Raw genomic sequence first — 22,576 nt, forward strand, 5'->3', positions numbered from 1 at the left:
TGTGCTTAAACCGCGCGGCTTCGTCCGTTTCCGCGGAACTGTACTCAAGTCACAAACTGGCCCGTACGCTTTGTTTTGATGAGAAGCGCCGGCCCCAACCCGATGGAGATGAACCCCCTTCCCCTTGAGTGATCATGCTATTGGACTGTGACTTTGTCCCAATCAGCTGGCATCTCCAAGCACCAGCTTTCTCAATAAATATCTCCACTCCAGATCCAAGCTCCTCAAATCAGTTGAGCCAGATAGTATGGAACATTGCCGAATACGGACGGGCTTGCTCAAATTTGGAAGATCTCCCGTTGAGTAATCCATGTGACTGAAGCTTGGCTCGCCGAAGACGCCGCTCGCGCGTATGCCCTCAGAATAGATCAAAAAGTCTATGGTCCTCCTTACGCTTATTAACGGCGTAATGCCAAGTCTCGATGGCAAAAGGAAAACAGCCAGATGCTTGAATTCAGACTATAGAGCAATATCTGACCAAGGCGACAGATGCAGATTTTGGAAGTCAAGCCCGTTTTTGGTCCGTCCAAGTCCGTCAGTCATCCCTTCGGGGCCAACACGAGGTTGCATTCTGGTAGACTCCTCCGTTGTATTGATGCAGTTCGGATGGATGTCCCGGCATTGGCGGGCACCGCCTCAGGGTCACTGTTTCTGGAAGGCTTCAAAATCGATCGGAAGTCTCGGGAGTCATTGGCAGCCCGAGTGGCTTGGTGCTGGGTGGGACTCTGGACCTTTCCCCAGCCCCACGCGGAGGTGCTTCACCAGCCCGAAACCGAACCAGGAATGCCCCGGGTTGACTCAAGACTTTTGAAAGTAGGTATTGTGACTCTGTTGCTTCATCTCGCCAATGTCGAATATTAAATTGGCGGCCAAATTTTTGAAGCGGTGAAACGGCAACGATGTGCCTTCACCAAATTGAAATCATGAATGGAATTGTATGACGTCTTCTGATGAATAGCCTGATGATGAGTCGGGTCCAGCCCGATTGCAGTTGGAGATGAGACTGAAGCGTTCGGACGATGTGGTGGGGCTCAGGTTGATGAGGCTCAAACCTTGTTTGATTGCCCCGGCTATTAAGTCCCGTGATATTGGTGACATGTAAGTCGAGACCAACAAGAACCAACTTTTTTGACCAACCACTTCTAAGGTTGGCGGCTAAATCGAGAACTCTGCCACGTGAGTTCTTGCAATGGACTTTTGAACTTTGGTCCTCCACTTCTCGTGGCAGAATTTTCAAGTATCCCGAGATACTGCATCATCATCGACATGACCGTCACCGTCAAATTGAAGTGGCCAAGAAGAAACGCGTAAGGGGGCAACGGTTTCTGCTCAGTGAAAGGGGGGTTTTAGAGTGCGAATAGATTGAGCTTCTAGAAACGTCGTCTCAACTCTCCAACAACACCGGACGATTCGACAAGGATGGCCCCAGATTGACAGCCAACATGAGTCAAAAAAGGGGGGAAATCTCCAGAAATTAGAGTTTGAGCACCTCACCCTACTGGGAACATGATCATGCCCGAGAGTGCCGATGTCCCAGCGCCGTGGCTCGGGGACAGCTTCGCTCGGCTCGCCGTGACAGCGACAGCAAGCCAGGAACGCGGTTCCATCGCATCTCTCGCCCTGCGGCCACGTTCCCCGCGGACAGGCCCTTGGGGTCAACAACCGTCTGGAAATGGCTTCAGCCCATCTGAACTCAACCTCGCATAGCCCCCCCTGAGCCCCTTGCGACCCACAAACAACATTGACCGAGGCCATTCGAACTGACAACTCCCGAATCTAGCATGCTAGCGTCAAAGCTGTTGGTTTCCTCCCCTTTCCCCCTTGGGGCCGGGGCGGCAATCAGTTGTATAAGTAGATGAGAGATCGTCAGTGTTGAGCAGATTTTCTGAAGCATCATCAGCATCCAGCTCTTCGATCCAGTCTTTCGCTAAACCAGCTACACAATCGTTTCAACTTACCCAAATTCACTCGCTGTCCATTTAATCATCTTTTTTTGATACCATCCAAATCGTTCAAAATGCAGACCTCTTACATCTTCACCACCCTCCTCGCCGCTGCCGGCCTCGTTGCCGCTCTTCCTGTAAGTAGACGACTCGACGCCATTTCCCCGGGATCAGCGCTTTGAGCTGTCTTCCACCACACATCTGCAAACAACACAAGCACCCAAGACCATTCTTGCTAACAACCTATACAGCAGGCTACTCCCACCCAGGTCACCCCCACGGGCACCGCCTCGGCCACCGCTTCCGCCACCCCCACCTGCTCCCAGGGCCCCGTCGTCGACTACACCGTTGTCTCCGGCGACACCCTCACCATCATCTCGCAGAAGCTGAGCTCCGGCATCTGCGACATCGCCAAGCTCAACAGCCTCGAGAACCCCAACCTCATCCTCCTCGGCCAGGTCCTCAAGGTCCCCACCCACATCTGCAACCCCGACAACACCTCCTGCCTGTCCAAGCCCGGCACCGCCACCTGCGTCGAGGGCGGCCCCGCCACCTACACCATCCAGAAGGGCGACACCTTCTTCATCGTCGCCGGCGACCTCGGCCTCGACGTCAACGCCCTGCTCGCTGCCAACGAGGGCGTCGACCCCCTCCTCCTCCAGGAGGGCCAGGTCATCAACATCCCCGTCTGCGAATAAGCGGGTCATTGCGGTTGATGACACCTTCCGGCGGCTTGGTCTGGTGACCCGGTTGTCGGCATCAGTGCGGAATAGCGTGCTTGGGATTTCCTAGTGTATGGGTCCGGTTCTGTGAAGTCACATAGATGGTAGCTCACTGCTGAAAATTGAACTGGATATAATCATTTTGTCTTCTCATTCATTACAGTGCCGGTTGTGGCCATCGCATACTGCCCTGGAGCTTGAGATGCATGCAAAGAGTAGACTTTACTCAGCTTTTTGCACTAGACTATCGATTAGGACGCTACTAGGTACTGAAACGCGAAGGTTCGGTGCAAGAGACAGGCGTAATAATGATTATCTATGCCTTGGTTTAGGGGGCTGTTTCCTGAGTTTCTGTCAGCTTCTTCAGCACCTTGTCGTTCGTTGCTAGGAAAGTTGCCAAAATGGTCAAGCGTAATCATGGAACATAATGAGGCCACAACTTCTGCTTATATGTGTACAAAGCGGCACCGCTATTGGTATCATTTAAGCACTATTCCTCCAGTTTAGTCAAGACCAAACTCGACTCCATAACTCCTATTCGACTTCTCCATGAACCTTTCACTTTTCTCACGCCGACTCTCTCTTCTCGACCTTCTCCGCCTGCGCTTGCGCTTCATGCCTCGCCACCCCAGCGGCGGAGTCTTTGCCGTCAAACAGCACCGCAATCTCCTCCAGCGTGGGGCCTCTGGTCTCCACAAAGAAGAAGTAGATGACCAAGACCTCAATAACCAAGCTGGCGGCCTTTATTAGTAAAATGTCCCAGACACAAAATCGGGTACGACACTTACATTGCAATGTAAACAAAGTAGAAACGCCATTCCAACTGCTCAATTCCGAGCGGGTTGACCCACTGGTTAAAGACACCGCTCAGCGCCGTGAAGCAGAAGCACAGCGTGAGACCCTTGGCGCGGATATTGTAGGGGAGAATCTCGACGGTGTAAGAGACGGTCAAACCAGGCCAAGCAGCGCCAGCGACACCTGAGAGGAAGTTTTGTCAGTAAGAGACACTTACATCAGAACACTCGGATTTATTACGTACCGTAAAATACAAATATCATCGCTACCACAGCGATGCCAGCCGAAGACGACTCTGTCTGAGCGTAGACTGCGCTACACGCCGTCCAGACAGAGAATGAAAGCAGCATGCCAATGCCGGCAAAGAGGAACAGAACGCGGCGTCCGATCCGGTCGACGAAAAATGCGGCGGTGAGCGATACAAGCCAGGACCAGATGGTGAGGCCGCCGTTGATGTACGACTGTGTAATCGAGCTGTCGAAGAACCGCGTCAGCATGTTATCGCCAGTCTCCCGAAACCTGCAACTCACTCCTTGATACCGATAGTATTCAGAATGACTGCCTCGAACATCAGTTGCCGTCCACACTATCATAAAACACATATCAAAACTGACCACTCAGATAATACGAAACCAGGCCGTTTCCAGAGCACTGCGAGAAGATAGCCGTCGCAATGATCAAAGCGCACCGCTTGCGGTTACCCGGCGTGCGCACCAGCTCCATCCACCCGCTGTTCGCCGCGGCCTCCCTCTCCAGCTTGAGGGTGCTCGAGATCTCAGCAAACTCCCAGTGCGCGAACGCGTCTGTCTCGTCGCCGTTGCCGTGGTACTTGATGAGCACCCGCTTCGCCTGCTCCTCCTTGCCCTTGCTGATGAGCCAGCGCGGGCTCTCGGGCAGGAACCACACGGCGAGCAGCTGGATCCCGGGCATCATGCACTGGAGGCCGGTGGGCAGGCGCCATTGGATGTCGCCGTGTTGCTGGGTGAGTGTGCCGAAGCCTGGTGAGGCTGTCAGGGAGTGCGCAAAGGGGGTGTTGGTGTGGGTGACTTACAAGTCCAGGCTGCGATGATCGAACCGAGGTCTGATTTCAAACAGTCAGCAGTGCATTTTCTCCCCCAGATATGCTTTTCTTACACCAGAGCGTATTGTAGAGAGTCGTGACCTTGCCGCGGTGTCTCGGATGCGCGACCTCGGTGATGAGCAGCGGGCACGTGCCGTTGGAGATGTTGGAGCCCGCGCCCATGATGAAGCGGCCGATGAGGTACATTGCGTCTCTGCCTGCGCCCTCTTTGGGGAAGGCCTGCAGGAGAGCGCCGGCAACGACGAAGACGCATCCGACGGCGGTGCCGGTCTTTCGGCCGAGGCCGTCGGCGATATACGGGGCGAAGAGGAGGACGAAGAGACCGCCGAAGCCGGGCATGGCGCCAAAGATGCCGAGACGGCTTCCAGTCGGGTGGTCAAAGTCTGAGTGAGACGGTGTCAGTTCGCCGTCGCGATGTCACGCTCAAATAGAAGTTCCGGAAGAGGGAGTGTTCCTTTGGGCAGGATATGTTGGAGAAACAAGACAGCACTTACAAGACTGCCATGACTGCATGGTCTGAAGCCCGTTCAGCAAGCTTCCATCGTAGCCTAGTGTCGTCGATCCCAGGAAGAGGAAGACCATCATGAAGTACAGCTTCCTGAGCTCATGCTGCTTGTACCACGGCAGAGGCGATCCCTCGGGTGCGTCGAGGCGTGGTTCCTGCGTGATGTCGACATGGTCTACACCATGGCTCTCTGACTGCTTCAGCTCCATGGCGTATGGGAGATGTTAAGAACCGAGCTGTGTGAGTGAGAAGATGGAGCTGTTGTCGCCGGACTAGACTGGGGTTGCCGCGTGTCTCCCCGTTCCCATCCTCCTGGGAAGTCGAGAGATCTCCGAGTGTACTTATAGCAAATTCCGACTTCCGGGCTACAGCAGCAAGCAGCATGGCATCTCGATATTGCACGCCGCCTTATGCCGAATCTGGCTCGAATGGACCTGCCAACTAATTGCCTGGTGCCCTCTTTGAGCCAAGGGCAGAACAACAGGCCACCCGACAAAGAGCCGAGGGTCGTTTACTCCCGATGACGGGTTCCAAGAGAACAGACCATGCACGTCCAATGGCAGGACGTTGGGACGACGGCGTCACCAAGCGGCGCTTCGTTTCTCCAAGGGGGGGTATTACGGGGAGGGGCGGTTGTCAAGGCCAGTTGCAATCACGAGACTAGATCGTCATTGGAGCGAGTACAGACGAAGGGTGCCCCGTGGGGGTGGGAACAGTTTCTCGCGAAGGGGAAAGGCGGACGGGAAGGGGGACCCAATATTAGACTCCACATCTTGCGGCTTGCCCTGGGGTAAAAAGGCTCAGCTCCTTTGCGCATTGGAATCGCACGGGAACAGGTGGTGAGAGAGACGGCCCTGACACCGGGTTACGGATGTCGGTTTTTGCGTATGGTGATGGCGTGGTCGAATTGGCCAGTCGGGGGTGCCGCCAACATAACCCAGCTGCGCGGAATGGATTGTCTGGGGGAGCGACGACGCAGGATACGACGACGACTTGCTGCACTATTACTAACATCTACTCTGTACACAGAAACAACAAGCCGAGTTGCGAGAGTAATGATAGAGTTTGGTGTACACTCTGCAACTCAAAGTCTGCTGCATCGACTGGAGCTATGCGCGTTACGGTCTGGACCATGACTCGATTTGTGACGCCCCAGTGCGGGGACATCCCCTGGTCGTTTTAGTCTTCCGAGAGCCTCTTTACTCCGTCTGGAAGCCCACGTTCTACGGGGGGATGGGAGTTACTCCGATGTATATGCGAGGCGAGAGGGGTGGAAGGTTTTCGCTACGGTTGGAAAACAAGGAGCATCTGAAAACGAACACTGAAGAGCCAATTCTGCATGCTCTGCATGGACCGACAATTCTCCTCGGATGTCTCGAGACACCACTCGCGAGTCCCCAACGGCCGCAGCTGTGCCTTGTCCGTTCTCTCCAACCCGCCAATCTTTTCCCCAGCCTGTCTCGTCTTTCGCCACGCCCAAAGGGAAAATCCGACCGCACACCAGCCGACCGGGACCAAATCAATCACAAGGACCCATGCGGGCCACGTTTTGACGGACTGGATCCATCTCAAGCTTCTGCTTCGGCCTACCAGCTTCGAGAACCCATTCTGAAGCTATCTCTCCACGAGTTCGCCAATTGGGAGGGGGCGGGCCGTTTCCACCACGAGTTGTTCGGTTGAAGGTTGCAGGTTGTGTAGGTTCATGTTACCGTGAGTTGCGCAGCGGCGGTTGATTGCCGTCTACTGTCACTGTAGCACGACGCACGGCAGGGCGGTATTCCTGTTTTTGTCTGCCCGGCTATCCATCTTGCGCCTCCTCGGCATTAGATCTGGTTTTGGGTTGGGCTGGTCTCCTCCGGGAGCGGCTGACTGCTTTGACTACATACCATGGACATGGAGATCGACCGAGCAGTACAACATCAGCAGCAGCAGCAACCACCACCACCACCACCACGGCAACCACCGGACGGAAACGGGTCTCGCTCTCCACTTTCGACATCCCCGGCGTCGCCCGCCAGCGGCAGGCCGAGGACCAAGATCATCAGGAACCAGAATGCCTGCGACGCATGCCGGGCCCGCAAAGTCAGGGTGAGACGATTTTTCCAAGGAGTCTTTTTGTTCCTTTTTCTGCCCAGTAACTGTCTGTCATGTTTTCATTGACCATACAGTGTATGTCACTTGACATCTCGTAAACAACATCAGCACACCGGCCGGCTCAAATGACTGACTGACTGATCGGCAGTGTCTGTACGGGGCGGGCGAGACCCGGTGCCAAGGCTGCTCGTTCCTCGACATCCACTGCACACATGACCGGCCGCGGCGGAGGAGAGGGCCGCCGAACAAGTTCCGTCCAACCTAACCCACCCCCGGTCTGCAGCACACACATCCGATGTCGTTGTTGCACACCACCCCTGACCACTTACACTGACCAATATCAAACAGACATGCACAGCAACAACATCAACTCCAGGCTCATCAGCAGCAGCATCAGGCTTTACCCGGGCCATCTAACCAACAAAGCCCCTCGGCATCGGAGATCACCTCGCCGGACCTCAACCTCGCCTACCAGACCTCGCCGGCCTCCTCATCCGCCCACACGCACACCACCCCGCGCTCCCACTCACACATATCCGCCTCCGCCGTCGCAGCAGCAGCAGCAACAACAACAGCAGCAGCGGCAACATCCTCCTCCGCCTCGTCCGTCCCCGACCTGCGCGCCCTCATCGGCGCCCCGAGCCCCAACACGGGGCCGGGACCGGGCCACGGCACCACCGCCACCTCCAACTACCTCGCCCTCTTCGCGCCCGAGGCCCTCGTCCACCGCATCCTGCACGACTGGTTCGAAAAGGTGCACTCCCTCGCGCCCGTGCTGCACCGGCGGCGCTTCATGCACCGCCTCAAGGCCGGCGAGGCCGCCTCCGACCGCACCTTCTGCGCGCTCGTCGTCAGCGTCTGCGCCGCGACCGTCGCCACCCTCCGCCGCGCCGACTACCACCCCGTCACCGTCGAGGGCTGCCTCGACTTCATCGAGGACCACCACCTGCTCGACCACGGCATCCGCAAGCCCGCCTACTCGCTCGACTGGTGCATCGCCATGTACAACATCGGCACCTCGGCCTCCTCCATGAACGAGAACGGGCTGGGTGACATGGGCTCGTTCCACGGCATGTCCGAGGCTGCGGCGGGGGCGAGGTTCCTCGCGTATTACCGCATGGCTGACCTCGACATGTCCGAGCAGCAGCTGCTGAAGCGGCTCTTCTGGCTGATCTTTGCGGCGTATTGGTACGTAGCATCCCCATACCCCCATTCTGCTACTCTGTATGCAACCTTGGGATCAACATCCATGCATGATGGGGGTGTTCTTCAACATACATGGGATGACGACACCACGATCACTCTCGGTTGACCTTTTCCACACCATACTCATTCTAACACTATTTCCCGTTTCCCCAATACAGCAGCGCAGACATCTTCGGCCGCCTCTCCGTCTCCATAGTCTCCCACCAAGAGAACCGCGCCCACCTCCGCCCCCTCCCCCTCTCCGACTCCCAGCTCGACACCGGCCCGCAGCTCTCCCCCGCCGACGGCCTGCCCCCCTGGCATGGCGACACCACCTCCTACGTCCCGGGCCTCAACCACCTCAGCGACCTCTTCCTCATCTGGCACGAGGCCCAGACCGCCCCCGTCAGCGTCTACGGCACCCAGGAAGACGCCCTCAAGCACTACCTCGCGCGCATCCAGACCATCATCGACAGCTTCCCGCCCGAGCTGCGCTGGCGCGGCGGCCTCTCGCGCCCGGGGCACATCACCGAGGGCCACGACACGCAGATCGCCAACCTCTTCATCACGAGCCTCAACATCCGCTCGAACCTGCTGCAGAAGTTCGGCAGCACGGTGAAGACGCGCGCCGCGGAGCACCAGCGCATCGTGGACGACCTGCTCGAGATTTTGTATCATATGCCGCAGCACGTGCTGGAGCAGAACGGGAACAGTCTCATCCCGAAGCTGCGCGACTGCGGGGCGGCGTACATGGAGCAGATGAACATTGGGGATGGCGGTGATGGTGGTGGAGGTCCCGAGACGTTGGTCAGCGAGAGCGCGCGGCTCAAATTGGAGAAGCTGTTGAGGAAGCTGGATGATATCGATTGTTGGCCGGGACTCCCCGGGGTGGAGAGCCCGCAGAGCAATAGACAATAGCCCCAAAGGGGTAAAATAAGATGAAATAAACATACAAAGAGAATAAGACGCTACATGATATTACCGGGAAGGCGGGAAGAGACGGCCAAAGACACAGCAACTGGTGCAAGGAGTGGTGCAAGGACCGCCCGATGTTCCCCGCTGCAATGGAACAGACTCCACGCATCCACCAGCGGAGACTTTTTTGTTTTTGGCAGTGTGGGTTATGAGGAGAGACAAACAAAGCCTCAGACATGGGGGGGGGGGGAGTAAATGCGAAGTATTTCCGGACTTTTGCAGCATTCAGTTCACCATGCAACTCCACCATGCAACTCCGGCAAAGAGTCACACGGCGTAATGGAACTTCAGACGTAATTCCGTCAATATGGCAATTACTGGATTGCGGGGAAACAAGCATTCATTCCATGCATTCCATGCATCAACATTAAGTCCGGCTCTTGTTCCTTGAAACTAAACATCCAAAGACTTTGAATAGATGCGAAGTATTTCCGAAAGCTCTTCAACCCCCCATCTAGTCTAAGCATCTCCCCCTCGGCCCGTCTCCGGTGGCGCCACACCACCCCCAACCAACCACCAGGTGATCTGCATTCATGTTCCCGCGTCACTGAAGCTGTGGGGCTGGGGCTCGTTCCGAACGCCTCCAGCGAGGACGAATGACGGATCTCGTTGGAGCGGCAGGCCGCAGGAGCTGGCGCCGTCGGGTTTCCCTCACACAGAGCGGATCCGAAAAGGAGGGTCTCCCGGCGGTGGTGTTACGCTGCTGCTGGTGCGGCTCCGATAAACCCAAGCTGGCCTAACATGGTTTACGTACTCCGTACATGACGAAGCTTACTTGCGTTTACATCCTCGGGATAATGTTGACTCGAGATATCAGACACCATTACTTCAACCTCTCTCAACCTCACGATTGTTTCTGAGAGTCCATCCTTCTTCTCTCTACCTATTCACTCTCTCTCACTCACCACCAACCCTCTTCCCGTCGTTTCTTCCCCCCTCCTCGTCACACCTATACACACATCAAACACAACACCAAACTCGCCCATCATGACGGCCCTCGACGCCTCCAAACCACCCCACCTCCACCGTTTCCCCAACGGCAACACCCAGCTCATCCTCCACGGCAAGCCCTTCCTCATGCTCGCCGGCGAGCTGCACAACTCCTCCCTCTCCTCCGCCCGCTTCATGTCCTCCGTCTGGGGCCCCATGAAGCACAACCACATCAACACCCTCCTCGGCGCCGTCACCTGGGAAGACATCGAGCCCACAGAGGGGGCCTTCTCCTTCGCCGAGCTCGACGCCGTCCTCGCCGGCGCCCGCGAGCACAACATGCACCTCGTCCTCCTCTGGTTCGGCACCTACAAGAACGGCATCTCCACCTACGCCCCCGGCTGGGTCAAGCGCGACACAAAGCGCTTCCCCCGCGTCCAGGTCCTCGAGGCCGGCGGCCGCAAGCGCACCGTCGAGATGGTCTCCCCGCTCAGCGACGCCGCCTGCGAGGCCGACTCCAAAGCCTTCGCCGCCCTCATGCGCCACCTCAAAGAAGTCGACAGCGAGCACAACACCGTGCTCATGGTCCAGGTCGAGAACGAGACAGGCCTCCTCGGCGACTCCCGCGACCGCTCCCGCCGCGCCAACGAATCCTTCGCCCAACCCGTCCCAGAACCCCTCCTGCACCACTTCCAAACCCACGCGGACACCCTCCACCCCAAGTTCAAAGCCCGCTTCGCCACCCCGCCGCCCTCGGGCACGCACTCCTGGACCTCCGTCTTCGGCCCCGGCACCGCCGCCGACGAGGCCTTCATGGCCTACCACATCTCCTCCTACGTCGGCCGCGTCGCCGCCGCCGGCAAGCGCGAGTACGACATACCCTTGTACACAAACACCTGGCTCAACTTCGACGACGCCTCCGACCTCGACCTGCGCGGCGTCCCCATCGTCGTCGGCGGCGGCGCCGACCCGGGCGTCTACCCCTCCGGCGGGCCCTGCCCGCACGTCCTCGACATCTGGCGCTTCAACACCATCTTCGGCAAGGAAAAGGCCCTCGACTTCCTCGCGCCTGACCTCTACTTCCACAACTACGAGACCGTGTGCAGGGACTACACCGCCCACGCCGGCAACCCGCTCTTCATCCCCGAGCAGCGCCGCGACGAGAACGGCGCCCGGAGAGTGTGGCTCTCCTACGGCACCTACGGCGCCCTCGGCGCCTCGCCCTTCGGCATCGACACGGGCGCTGAGACAGTGGGACGGGAGTATAAGCTCCTCTCCCAAATCACGCCTTACCTCCTCGCCGCCGCGCCGGAAGACCGCATGGGTTTCTTCTTCGACGAGGAGGCGGACCCCGCCGGCAAGGGCGAGCGATGGAGCAAAGTTTTCGGCGACATCGAGGTCATCATCGAGCGCGCATTCGTGTTTGGCAAGGCTGGTCCTGGCGGCGGTATGATCATCCACCTCGGCGACGCCAAGTTTCTGGCTGTGGGCCGCGGGTTCAATGTGAGCTTCAAGAGCGTGCGCAAGGAGGCGACCTTCACGGGGATCCTGGCGGCGGCGGAGAAGGAGGTCGCGGAGGACGGGACGCTGCGCACGCTGAGGGTGTTTAATGGTGATGAGACGCGCAGCGGGGAGTTTCTGATCATGCCGAACGACGATCCGGACTATGGCGGCTTCCCGATCGCGGTTACGATCCCGGCGAAGACGTGTATTGCTGAGGTAGAGGCGTATTGGGTTGCGGAGGACGAGGAGGATCGATGAATGATACGGGTTTGCAAAGGATTGAATGACGGTTTAAACGGGTTGATACCTACGGTCAGGATTGGCTACGGCCGGTATAGAATGCATATAGGAATATCACGACATGATAATGACCGATTTGATGGGTTCTGGCATGTTGTGGTGGTGGTGGCGGCCCCGTGATCCCGGCCGCCCGCCGAAGGGCGCCGTTGACGATTCTGACGTCGGACGCCACCTCTCCTACATAAAACCAACAACAGCAATGTTTTTCGCTCTCCCACCTCTCCCTATCCTCAATACTGCGCGAAAGTCCCACCTGAAATCATTCATCGCGCCAGTTCAATCAACCACATCCTTCAACATGGCAGACGAATCAAACCTCGGCCCAAAGCCAACCACGCTCACCGGAGGCTGCCTCTGCGCCAAGCTCCGCTACACCGTCACCCTCCCCGGCTCCCACGACTTCGTCAAGAACGCAATGACGTGTCAATGTACCCAGTGCCGCCGCCAGTCCGGCGCGCTCTTCACCGCGTTCCACCGCGTGCCGGACTTCCGTTGGACGTCCGACATCACCGCCAGCCTGGCCGAGTACGGCGCCTCGGCGGCCGCCAAGCGCGGCTTCTGCAGGGATTGCGGCTCGTGGCTCTATTACCGCGGCCAGGACGGGTACAGCATCTGCTTGGGGACTGTCGACCCGGAGATTCTGTTTGGGGAGAATGGGGGCGAGGCGTATGGGCGGGCGCTGGCGAACGGGTTTGGATTTCATGAATGGTGCGAGAACGAGATTGAGGGCGTGACGAGCGATATACCGATGTTGAATCGCGGACAGAGACACCAGGGGATGTTTCCGGTGGAGGACGTCAAGGCGAAACTCTAGATGGCTGCAATATGACAAAGTCAAGATATCCAACAAGCATAGCGCGATGCTGATGAGTCGAGTCATCACAACCCGCGCAACCACTTGGAGTTCAACCCCGTCTTCTTGCTCTTATCCCCCTCTTCACGAGAGTACCCCTCGGGCCTGATGTCTTCTCCCCGTTCATTCGCCAAGTTCCATTTCTTATACGCCGTCGCCACGAGCTCCCCAACCTCCTCTCTCGTCTCCCCAATGACACCCAGCATTAACAATGCTTCAGTCTCCTCAATCCAGTCCTGCAAGCGCCGGAACTCGACTTCGTCGCGACGCAGCTTCTCCGGCAGCCCACGGCTCTTCATGAGGGCCAACACACCAGCGACTGCCGTGTTGATCGCGCCCAGGACGGTTATGCTCTTCCGATGTGTGCCCGCAGAGGGGCCCATAGCGGCCACCACGGCACCGATGATCAGCTGGGCGGCATGGCAGGTGTACAGTACGACGGTGGCGATGATGCGGTAGATGCGGACGCGGCGGTGGGCGGCAATGGTGGACGCGTAGATGCCGAGGGCGGAAATGCGGCCGGACTCGACATCGCAATCGTCTTGGGGCTGGAGGTGGACGTTGATGCCCACTGCGCGACGGTAGAGGACGAGGTTGGACGGGTCGGAAGAGTTGGAAGGGCTGGATTGGTGGGACCCGGCATCGTCGCGGGGCAGAAGCGGGGAGGCTTCGTCGCTGAGCGGTTTCGACATGGCTTCAGGCGTTATCAATGGGATGTTGGGTGTCGGAGTAGAGAGTGAATTGCATCTTGAGAGAGTGCAAACATGTTTATCAAGTATCCAACGCTGGACCACTTAGCCTAGGGGTATCTCGCAATCTTATCGCTGAAGTCGTCATCTGAGCAAGACGACGCGACTTCTGGTTATCTTTGAAGTCGCAATTTGATCACGTTCAGGGCATTCGTGAGGACTCGTGGGTGAAACCAGATAACTGCGTAGTATGCGCTAATCCGGGAACTGCAGCGGGCCGCTGGAGGGTGTAACGGTGAGGGCAGCCATTGGTCGCATGTTGAGTTGACATGAGACCGCTGTCACCTGTCACTGATCATCCGCGTTGGCAGGCCCAGAAATTGAGAGACTCGGTGCCTGAGTCGCGGCGGTTAGTTGGAAGCATCAGATAAGGTACGCGGCAGTGGTTCGGCGATGTGCAATTGTGCGATCCGTTGACTGACTTGAGTCGTGAGCTATTCGTTGTGACTCGGTTGACGCTGGCGGCGGTCTTGGTGATAAATGCCCCATGCTTCAGGGATGAAGCAACGTTGCGAAATACAAGTTAAAGCGAGGATAACCGCTAGCCGGCAAGTAGTCCGTTTCTGTCCTTGGGTTGCAAACTGCTTTGGTGGCTTCCAGAATATCCGTAGAGCTTATTGATCTGCTATTATCCCACGTGAAGACCAAGGAAGGTATCATGGCAAGGTTGCAATCCGGTAGGCATCTGCCGAGCTGGCGTCTTGGCTCATTTCACGCCGCATCGACGCATCGTCGCATCGCATTGTTCGATGACATTTGATACCGATCGCGTGCTTGAATGGCTGCTCAATATCCTCCGGCATTGTTGCCAAGTGCGATGTCGACAGCAGTATGCAGCATGTTAGCTTGTTTGCCGGCGCCGTAGAGGATGACGTCAGAAAGGGGCCCGATTGCAGACGCAGGGACAATGTTGTGGCGTCGTGTGCGCTCCTGTCAGCTTCGCAGCATCTCGTCCCTGTCGAGGTCTAGCTCGAGTCCGGCTTTGGGTGCCGCCGTCATTAGAAGCAATCCTTCGCGGTGGTGCTGGTTGGGTCTCAATCTCAAAAGACCGAGCCGAACAATGAGAGGCAGCAGAGGCAGACGAGGTGGATAAGGTGAGATGCCTGCGGTGGGCACTCGGGGATTTGATGGAAGTGATGCAGCTCGGAAGATGTCAGCAGTCCCACTCGACGGTCAACTGCCGCAGCCAAGCTGCCTGGAGTGCGATGTATCCATAGGGCAGTTGAAGGAAAATATCAGGCGGCAGGGAGAAAAGCAAGAGGAAGAGGCCGGGCTGCGGCTGTGTCGTCAAGGTGAAACTGGATGGTGGTCGGAAAATAATTATTAGCTGGGGCCAAGCGTTCGTTCCATCCGCCTTACCGCGGGCAGGCCGTCCAGCTTGGGCGGTGGTGTGCCAAAACTGCCAAAAAGGGGAGACAAGACCTGGAGTGTCCGGGCGGGTGATCAGGGATGACGGTCGCTGAAGCTATGCGGGATGACGCCAAACACAGCATCCCCATCCCCATCCCCAGCCACTTCCCTCCTTCTTTTTCTGGTGCATCTATCTTGTCATGCTGCGAAATAAGATGCATCATACCATTTGGCGATTACCCAAGCAGTAAGCCACGACGAAAAGAGAAGGCAAGCCACCCGAGTCCGACTTCCTCGGGACATGAGGAAGGAGAAGGAGGAGAGGTCGAAACATCACAGCATGCATGGTACATGGTAGGTGCCTATCGTGGATGCGCCTTCCTTCCCCTGCATCCACCTCCACGTCGTGCTGTGACCCAGAGAGATCTCCCACTTTTGCGGGGACTTGCACCTGCCCCAGGCCGACCTGAACTTGCCGTAAAAGTCAAACTTGCCATTCATGGCAAGTGCAGCAGCAGCCCCTGCCTGCCTGTTTGCCGTGTGTTGCGCCTGCTCCTGCTTGTGTTTGCGGCTGTTTCTTTCTTCTTTCGCGTGGCAGTCACAGTCTAAGGTCGGTACCTACAAGAAGCGGAAGGAAAGGGACTTGTGTGTGTCCTTCCCCATCAAACAATGGGAAACACGCAATGGGGTGCTCCTGCCATCAAATTTCCAAATTTCCCAGAGCAGGCAGCAGCATTCTGCCCTCCTTCCTTCCCTCCAGAGTGGCAGACGACAACAGTAGCGCCGCCGTTCCTCCGCCGTGTCTGCATCCTTTCCGCGCCTCTCTCGTCTTAGTCCCGCTCCGTCCTCACCTCCATCCTTCGACGCTATTCCCGACTTACGAGTAGTCCTCTCGGTCTCGTCCCGTCTTCGCCTCAACTCGCTTACAGACATGCACTACTTGCACATGGACACCAGCAGCAGCAACGGGCATCAACTGCCATTGGATGTCGTCTCATCCCTGCCCACCCACTGACTTGCACCTTGCCCAACCCAGCCATGGTCCAATGACAATCCCAATGAGCCGTCCGATCCTCCAAAAGGGACTTTGGAGCTTGCACCAGGGAACCGCAGACTGATCCCTCCCTCAGTCGCACTAATGCGCAGTAACGCAGCCAGGTACCGGTCGCACCAAGGACCGACCCTGCCACCGATCCAGAGGCCCAACCATGAGCTTATTTTCTTGGCTTGTCCCCTAGGTACCTCCTTAGGTGCTCAATCATGGATCACGCCTCTCCTCGTACTTAACCTACCCGTCGCCCGACTGTCTCTCTCGTTGAAACGTCTCAGTCTGTCACCACGCCTCAAAACATCTGGCGACTGGACACGACCTTGCCATCGAACGCCGGACCTTCAATTCATCACCGATTACATCCTCCATCCATCATGCATTCAAACACTTATCTCCCGGCAGCCCTTCTCTTGGCTTCCAGTGCTGGTAAGCCCACCACCTTCTCCGATTTCTCCAACGGCTGCTAACGAGCCTCAGTCTACGCCGCCCCCGCGCATCAGCCCCCGGCCCTCCACGGAAGAGCAGACTTCAACATCCTCGTCGGCGGCAATGTCTCCCTCCGTATCATGCCCCTCGGCGCCTCAATCACCCACGGCGTCCAGTCCTCAGATGGCAACGGCTACCGTCAAGACCTGCGCAACGCACTCATCGCAGACGGCAACCCCGTCGACATGGTTGGCAACAACCCCAACGGCACCATGGAAGACAACCAGAACGAGGGCTGGCCTGGCCTCCGCATCGAGCAGGTCCTCGCCAAGGCCAAGATTTCAGTCCCCGAGACCCTGCCAAACCTCGTCCTGATCAACGCCGGCACAAACGACTGCGTTCAAAGCTACGACACCGACAACGCCGGCGCTCGCACCCTCGAAATGATGGAGTACCTCTGGTCCACATCCAGCCGTGCCTCCATCGTACTCTCCACCCTCCTGCCCAATGGCAACAACAACACCGAGGCCTGTGTCTTGAAGGTCAACGAGCAATTCAAGAAGCTTGTCGAGGAGCAGCAGGCCAAGTCCAGAAAGGTCGTCATCGTCGACATGCACTCTGACCAAGGCCCTCTGAAGAGCGACCTGGTCGACGGCACCCACCCTGACGACGCTGGCTACCAAAAGATGGCCAATCTTTGGTTCGCCGGTATCAAGGACGCCGCCTCTCGCGGCTGGCTCGAATCCCCAGAGGCTCTTCCCGGCAGCACGACGTCCAGCTGACTAGATCAGATTGCGGCGCAGATGTACAAAGCCTTCCGCTCTGCGTTTGCTGGCGTTGAAAATGAGACACGATAATTCGCGCCGATGAAAAGGCATCGAAACGCGCATTCACATTACTGTAATTTACTGCATCACATATGGCGTTATCTAAAAGGGATGGGAGGGCCTCAGCAGGCTTGCGTAGTTGAGTTTAAATCACCATAGTAATTGTTCAAGTTCACGCTAGACGGTCGCTCATTCGTCAATTCGTGAAAGTTTACATCGGCTTCGAGTCTTACCGACGGACCCTCACCATTTGCCCGAGGGAGCGTGCGGATAGACAACTTCAGATGAAATGCCAACCACTTACCAGCCCGCCCGGCCGTTCCGTCGTCCCCATGCAACTTCCCCCGTCTTCCTTCCTCACAGGTTACGTTTGGTGATCCTTCAGTTCTATTGAACCCGCACTCATCCATCTCATTACACACCTCACTCCACTCAACTCACTTCACTCAACTCACTCCACATCTCATTCCGCATCTCACTCACTCACCATGTCTCGCACAGTATTCACAGCCATCTTCCTCGCCAACTTCTACCTCGCCAAGGTCGCCATCAACGACCTCGGCAACGCCAACGGCCTCAATGACGTCGTCGCGAAGAACCTCGAGGCCGAGCCCATCACCTTTACCACCGTAAGACAGCTCGACAGCCTGCTCACCATGCTGGTGCGCTTCTTCCAGCCCATCGTCCAGGGCACCGACCTGCCCCTGACGCTCTTCTCCATCTTCATGGCCGGGCAGCTTCTGGCGGTGCACATGCTCATCATCGTCGAGGGCATGCGGGCTGGGAATCGCGGCAAGATTGTTTCTTAGTGAGTCTTGAGTCCACATTTATATGTAATAGGAAGCACGTCAACTGACGGGCTGCAACAGCACCACGGCCTGGGGCATGCTCTGGCAACTCATAACCTTCGGCGTCACCCTCCCCCTCTACATCCTCGCCTGGCTCTGGACCTCCGAGATCCCCTCCGCCACCAGTACCTTCTCCTTCGCCGACGTCATCTCCATCCCCCCCGCCGACGGCGAGACCGTCACAACCGCGTGGTCCCTCGGCGTCCTCCTCCCCAGCATCCTCGCCGGCCTGCCCCGCACCCAGTTCTTCTCCCCCTACTTCCAAGAAGCCGCCCTCGCAATATGGCAGGCCTTCCCCCTCTGGACCGGCATCCTCCAAGCCATCCTGCCCAAACTGGCCACCGCCCCGGAAGCCCGCCTCGAGACCGCAGAAACCAAGATCGCGCGCTTCGGGAGGATATACACCTTCACCCTCGCCCTCGCGACGGCATGTCACTACGGCGTCGTGGGCTACGTTGTGCTAAAATCCGAGTCCGCGGCGGGCGTGCCGCCGCTGGAGATGCTGGGGCAGATTCTGCGCCCGACGTGGCCGTGGAGCACCGCGCCCATGGCGAGTCTGGAGAAGGGGATTTTGGCGCTGTTGCAGTGGGATATGTACTGCGCGTCGCTGGCAACGTGGAGCTGGCTTGCGTATATGGCGTATGCAAGGGCCGGGGTGGGACAGGTTGTGATGGATCTGGGGAAGGCGGTGATGTGGAGCTGTGTGGTTGGACCTGGGGGCGCGGCGTTGGCTGTTGTTTGGGGGAGGGATGTGGCGGCTTTGAGGGCTGCTGGTGGGAAGAAGAAGAGCGGTTGATGGTTGAGAGATGATGGCGTCTTTGATATTTACATTGCGATGTGTCTGGTAAGCCGACTAAGATAGGGGTAATTGTGGAGTTTGAAGTTGCGGCGTAGAGCCTCCCCTCCGGCCTTTCTTCTCCAAACACTCAGCCAGTCCGCGGATGCCATTCTGAAAGCACGATTCGGGTTCTGTGATCTATGTCCTCTACTAGTAAAGGCGTAGGCAGGTCTTCGCACAAAGTCGAATGCGCACCCTAGCGAACGGGGTTGTCGGGAGACGCGTAGTTAGAAGGTGTTTTGCGCTAAATAGTCAGAATTACTGTACATATCCAGAGTCTTTAGGGACAACCTTTTGATAAAAAACAACGACGCTTCATTTCTGGTGGTCGTTTCAAGCCCTGCCCGGCTGTCGTTGTGGTCATCGTTGCTTTTTCTCCAACTCCTCTAAATTCAGTGACTCCTGATACATTCGCTCTGCGGCCTCTGCCTCTTCGAACTTTCCTTGTTTGTTTAGTATAGATACCAATGTTCTTAGGGAAGCTAGTGTCTCAGGATCCTTCAACCCTAGGACCTTCTCCCTCACCTCCAATACCTGGCGCTTCAGACTCTCTGCCTCCTCGTACTTCTCTTGCTTCTCAAGCAGAAATGCTAAAATTTCCATATGTTGACTCCCTACATAATTCTCTACCCCGTTGGACTTCATCTTTGACTCAAGTATTAGTTGTCGGAATAATCGCTCTGCCTCCATGTCTTTTTCTTTCAGCCCCAATGCCAATCTTTGATATGCCAACAGGGCTGGCCCTATTAAAACATTACCAGTTGACTGAAGTGCTTGTGAAAATATGTTCTCTGCCTCCTGGTACCTATTTTGGTCTCTGAGAACATTTCCTACGTGAAATAGTGCACGTAGAGTATCAAGCTTCTCTGGTCCCTCTAACTTCATCCGTAAATCTAGCAATTGACGGAAAAGCGGCTCTGCTTCTCTGTAACGACCTTGATTTTGGAGTACGCCCGCCAAGTCGCTCAAGGCTTCGAGGGTATCAGAGTTCTCCAGTCCATATGCTTTCTCTCTTAACTGAAGTACTCTCCGAAATATGTGTTCTGCCTCTTGGTACTTCTCTTGATCGTGCTTAAAACCCTTTGGAGTACTACCCAGAGTAACTGCTAAGTTCCGCAGACTAACGAGTATTTCTGGGTCTTCGGGCGCAAGTGCCCTCTGTTTTAGCTCCAGTGCCTCTCGATGCATCTTCTCTGCCTCTGCAAAGTTGTTAAGGAATCGACTGCTTGCACATGCGGCATGTAGACAGCCCATTCTCTGTTGTATCTTTCCGGCTGAGGAAATTCCACTAAAAGCCGATTGATCGTCTCTGCCATCTGCTGCTCTTCTTTGCCCTGTTTCCTTACCCAGTTCTGCGATACCAAGCGCACTAAGCGATGAACGTCAAAGCTTTCTGTGGACCTTCGCTTTTGGATGAAGGCATATGCCAGAAGTGTGCCGACTGCTTCATGGGTCTGCCTGGCGCTATCTCCAGGGGGCAAGAGCGTAGTAGGAATGTCCTTTTCCGCAAGATAGCTGACGAAACCAAGGTATTTTGCTGCAAGGGGCTTGTCTCGAGCAATGAATTCAAACGAGATGAGCCATGTTGTGGCGACTGGGTTCTGGATAATCTCGTATCGGTCCTGATCGTCGAAATCTTCGCTGAGTAGCGCGATCTGCTCTTCGTCGCTTGTTTCGCAGTATTCCAAGTAATGAGATATTGATGTGGCCGGATTCGCGCGCAAATAAGCAGATGCCTGGCGGATGGCCAGCGGCAGGTGGGCGAGTCGCTCAAGTAGTTGCGTCGTGCTTTGGCCCTGGTCTATCTGGCTCTCGGCCAAGCCGCTGTGCAGGAGCTTCAGACCATCTCCTGGCTCCATGTTGTAAAGATTGAGAGGAAAAGTACGGTCATATCTCGCGGCAGTAACGCTGTGACGATTTGTGAGCAGAACCGAGCCTTTGCGACCCGTGGGGATGTATGATGCAAGCCCTGATTTAGTGAACATCAAGTCAATATCGTCGGCATTGTCGATGATAAGAAGCCAGCTATTGATATCGTCCCGGTTCAGGACATCTCTAACCAGGTCTTTGATATCTTCTTGAGCTTCCTGAATTCCCTTGATCTTGAGTGCTTGGCCAATCTTGCGGTAATGGTTGTCAAACATGGCAGCGCTCACAGCCGGTACCCAAAATACTGAGCAGTCCGAGTGAGCATTGCGCACGCGGTACGCAGCTTCGATGGCAACTTGTGTCTTACCAATTCCGCCGAGGCCAATAATGGCAGTTCTTTGGCAAGCATCTTTGTCTGCCCTCGGTGGAATTCTCTCAAGAAGCTTCGCTAGAAAGTCTTCTCTACCGACGAAGTGTTTGTTTCTTCCAAATGGGACAATGAAGTGGGGTTTATGAAGGGCCAATGTACGTTAGGGTCGTCTTGTCTAGCAACAACCTAAATGCTCCCTACTTACCATCCTCGGCTACATTTACACCACTTGACACTGTCGATGGGATAGTGCATAGTAACTCTTTGGCCAACGCTGCCGCAGTCGCTGCTGCATACGGCTGCCACTGCTTGTTCTTGTGCGCATCCGCATAGTCACAGATGCCACGGATGACAAGACAAGGAAAGTTATTCATCAGACCGGCTGCCTCCATCTCGAAACATAAAATCCCTCCCAAGTCTCGACTATGATTATCACGCGTCTGCCCATCCTTCATGACCTGGTTACCGGATGCGATGTTGCCAAAGAACAGGGCCGGGGCCGTTGTCCTGCGTTTTTCCCTAGTCACCATGGGACCACATTTGGCGCAAGAAGGCCCAGGAGTATGTGTCGATGTGGCTTTGAAAAGAGTATCTTTTTCCGGACCCGGTGATTCAAACTTTGGCTGTCTGGAGATCTTTGACAAATACGCATTAACGTTTGTCTTGCCTCGGAAGTAGTTGGCATGAAGTTTCGATAAGGCGTTGAGGAGGATTTGCGGCGGGGCGTTGAGGCTTCCGGTGCGAGCAATGTGGCCACCGGGACCGGTCTTCCCGAAGTCGTACTGGATCACTCCACCATGCTGGCCCATGGGTTGACTGATGACAACATCTCCGAGACGGATGTCGATATTGTGGTCGATGTTCGGAACGCCGCCACCGATGCCGACCAGCACGCCGAATCGCAGTGATGTGAAACTGCTTCTCATCTGGCTTGCCACAGTCGCAGCCGAGTTCGTGCCCATCTGACCCGCGGGAAGGCATGCCATCACCACATTGTGGTCTTTGATGCGACCGAAAGAATAGATGTTGGAATCGGTCGGCTGGGATGGCAGTTCAGCGAATTCTTCGTCCAGCATCTCCTCGGCGGCTGCCAGCTCGATCGGCAGAGCGCACACCCAGCCGATGGTGAAGTTGCTGGCGGGAATACGTCTTGGAGCCATGAAAAACTGAGTTTATATGGGTAAAAGGTGTCATATGTTGGTGGGATGTCGCGAGTTGTGAAGTTTGTTTCTCGAGAAATGACAGAGGGAGGTTCTTCGCTCAACCTGGTCCTGAGGGGTAAGAAATGATGCGGCAATTTGAAACCTACCACTTCCCAAGATGGGTGGTGTTGTGGAGCCATGGTAAACATGCCATTAACCA

At 56.4% G+C, this 22,576-nt stretch overlaps 9 protein-coding genes across 9 annotated transcripts; 6 read left to right on the plus strand and 3 right to left on the minus strand.

Annotated features, from left to right (window-relative positions):
- Nucleotides 1–2,017: 2,017 nt before the first annotated feature.
- CIH1-1 (Intracellular hyphae protein 1) lies at nucleotides 2,018–2,641 on the plus strand (the record flags this gene model as incomplete). Its single annotated transcript, XM_037326550.1, has 2 exons — nucleotides 2,018–2,080; nucleotides 2,195–2,641. 2 exons carry the CDS (start codon nucleotides 2,018–2,020, stop codon nucleotides 2,639–2,641), a joined length of 510 nt encoding a protein of 169 aa, XP_037175130.1.
- Nucleotides 2,642–3,232: 591 nt separating this feature from the next.
- On the minus strand, nucleotides 3,233–5,255 carry CGCA056_v011305 (Lactose permease; the record flags this gene model as incomplete). Its single annotated transcript, XM_037326551.1, has 8 exons — nucleotides 3,233–3,398; nucleotides 3,454–3,643; nucleotides 3,705–3,934; nucleotides 3,991–4,018; nucleotides 4,075–4,458; nucleotides 4,512–4,541; nucleotides 4,595–4,924; nucleotides 5,036–5,255. 8 exons carry the CDS (start codon nucleotides 5,253–5,255, stop codon nucleotides 3,233–3,235), a joined length of 1,578 nt encoding a protein of 525 aa, XP_037175131.1.
- A 1,844-nt stretch (nucleotides 5,256–7,099) lies between these two features.
- Nucleotides 7,100–9,243, plus strand: CGCA056_v011306 (uncharacterized protein; the record flags this gene model as incomplete). Its single annotated transcript, XM_037326552.1, has 3 exons — nucleotides 7,100–7,134; nucleotides 7,489–8,328; nucleotides 8,505–9,243. The coding sequence occupies 3 exons, from the start codon at nucleotides 7,100–7,102 to the stop codon at nucleotides 9,241–9,243; spliced, it is 1,614 nt and encodes a 537-aa protein (XP_037175129.1).
- Nucleotides 9,244–10,287: 1,044 nt separating this feature from the next.
- CGCA056_v011307 (uncharacterized protein) lies at nucleotides 10,288–11,991 on the plus strand (the record flags this gene model as incomplete). Its single annotated transcript, XM_037326553.1, has 1 exon — nucleotides 10,288–11,991. One exon carries the CDS (start codon nucleotides 10,288–10,290, stop codon nucleotides 11,989–11,991), a length of 1,704 nt encoding a protein of 567 aa, XP_037175459.1.
- Nucleotides 11,992–12,331: 340 nt separating this feature from the next.
- On the plus strand, nucleotides 12,332–12,847 carry CGCA056_v011308 (uncharacterized protein; the record flags this gene model as incomplete). Its single annotated transcript, XM_037326554.1, has 1 exon — nucleotides 12,332–12,847. The coding sequence occupies one exon, from the start codon at nucleotides 12,332–12,334 to the stop codon at nucleotides 12,845–12,847; it is 516 nt and encodes a 171-aa protein (XP_037175462.1).
- A 65-nt stretch (nucleotides 12,848–12,912) lies between these two features.
- Nucleotides 12,913–13,578, minus strand: CGCA056_v011309 (uncharacterized protein; the record flags this gene model as incomplete). Its single annotated transcript, XM_037326555.1, has 1 exon — nucleotides 12,913–13,578. One exon carries the CDS (start codon nucleotides 13,576–13,578, stop codon nucleotides 12,913–12,915), a length of 666 nt encoding a protein of 221 aa, XP_037175463.1.
- Nucleotides 13,579–16,410: 2,832 nt separating this feature from the next.
- cesA-0 (Multidomain esterase) lies at nucleotides 16,411–17,244 on the plus strand (the record flags this gene model as incomplete). The annotated part of the gene is made up of 2 exons (XM_037326556.1): nucleotides 16,411–16,462; nucleotides 16,514–17,244. The coding sequence occupies 2 exons, from the start codon at nucleotides 16,411–16,413 to the stop codon at nucleotides 17,242–17,244; spliced, it is 783 nt and encodes a 260-aa protein (XP_037175735.1).
- Nucleotides 17,245–17,777: 533 nt separating this feature from the next.
- On the plus strand, nucleotides 17,778–18,933 carry aurD (Epoxide hydrolase aurD; the record flags this gene model as incomplete). The annotated part of the gene is made up of 2 exons (XM_037326557.1): nucleotides 17,778–18,097; nucleotides 18,159–18,933. 2 exons carry the CDS (start codon nucleotides 17,778–17,780, stop codon nucleotides 18,931–18,933), a joined length of 1,095 nt encoding a protein of 364 aa, XP_037175734.1.
- Nucleotides 18,934–20,138: 1,205 nt separating this feature from the next.
- On the minus strand, nucleotides 20,139–22,374 carry CGCA056_v011312 (uncharacterized protein; the record flags this gene model as incomplete). Its single annotated transcript, XM_037326558.1, has 2 exons — nucleotides 20,139–21,292; nucleotides 21,420–22,374. 2 exons carry the CDS (start codon nucleotides 22,372–22,374, stop codon nucleotides 20,139–20,141), a joined length of 2,109 nt encoding a protein of 702 aa, XP_037175737.1.
- Nucleotides 22,375–22,576: the final 202 nt, after the last annotated feature.

This window comes from Colletotrichum aenigma (genome assembly GCF_013390185.1).
Source record: "Colletotrichum aenigma strain Cg56 chromosome Unknown KSG_Cg56_contig07, whole genome shotgun sequence".
NCBI lineage: Eukaryota > Fungi > Ascomycota > Sordariomycetes > Glomerellales > Glomerellaceae > Colletotrichum > Colletotrichum aenigma.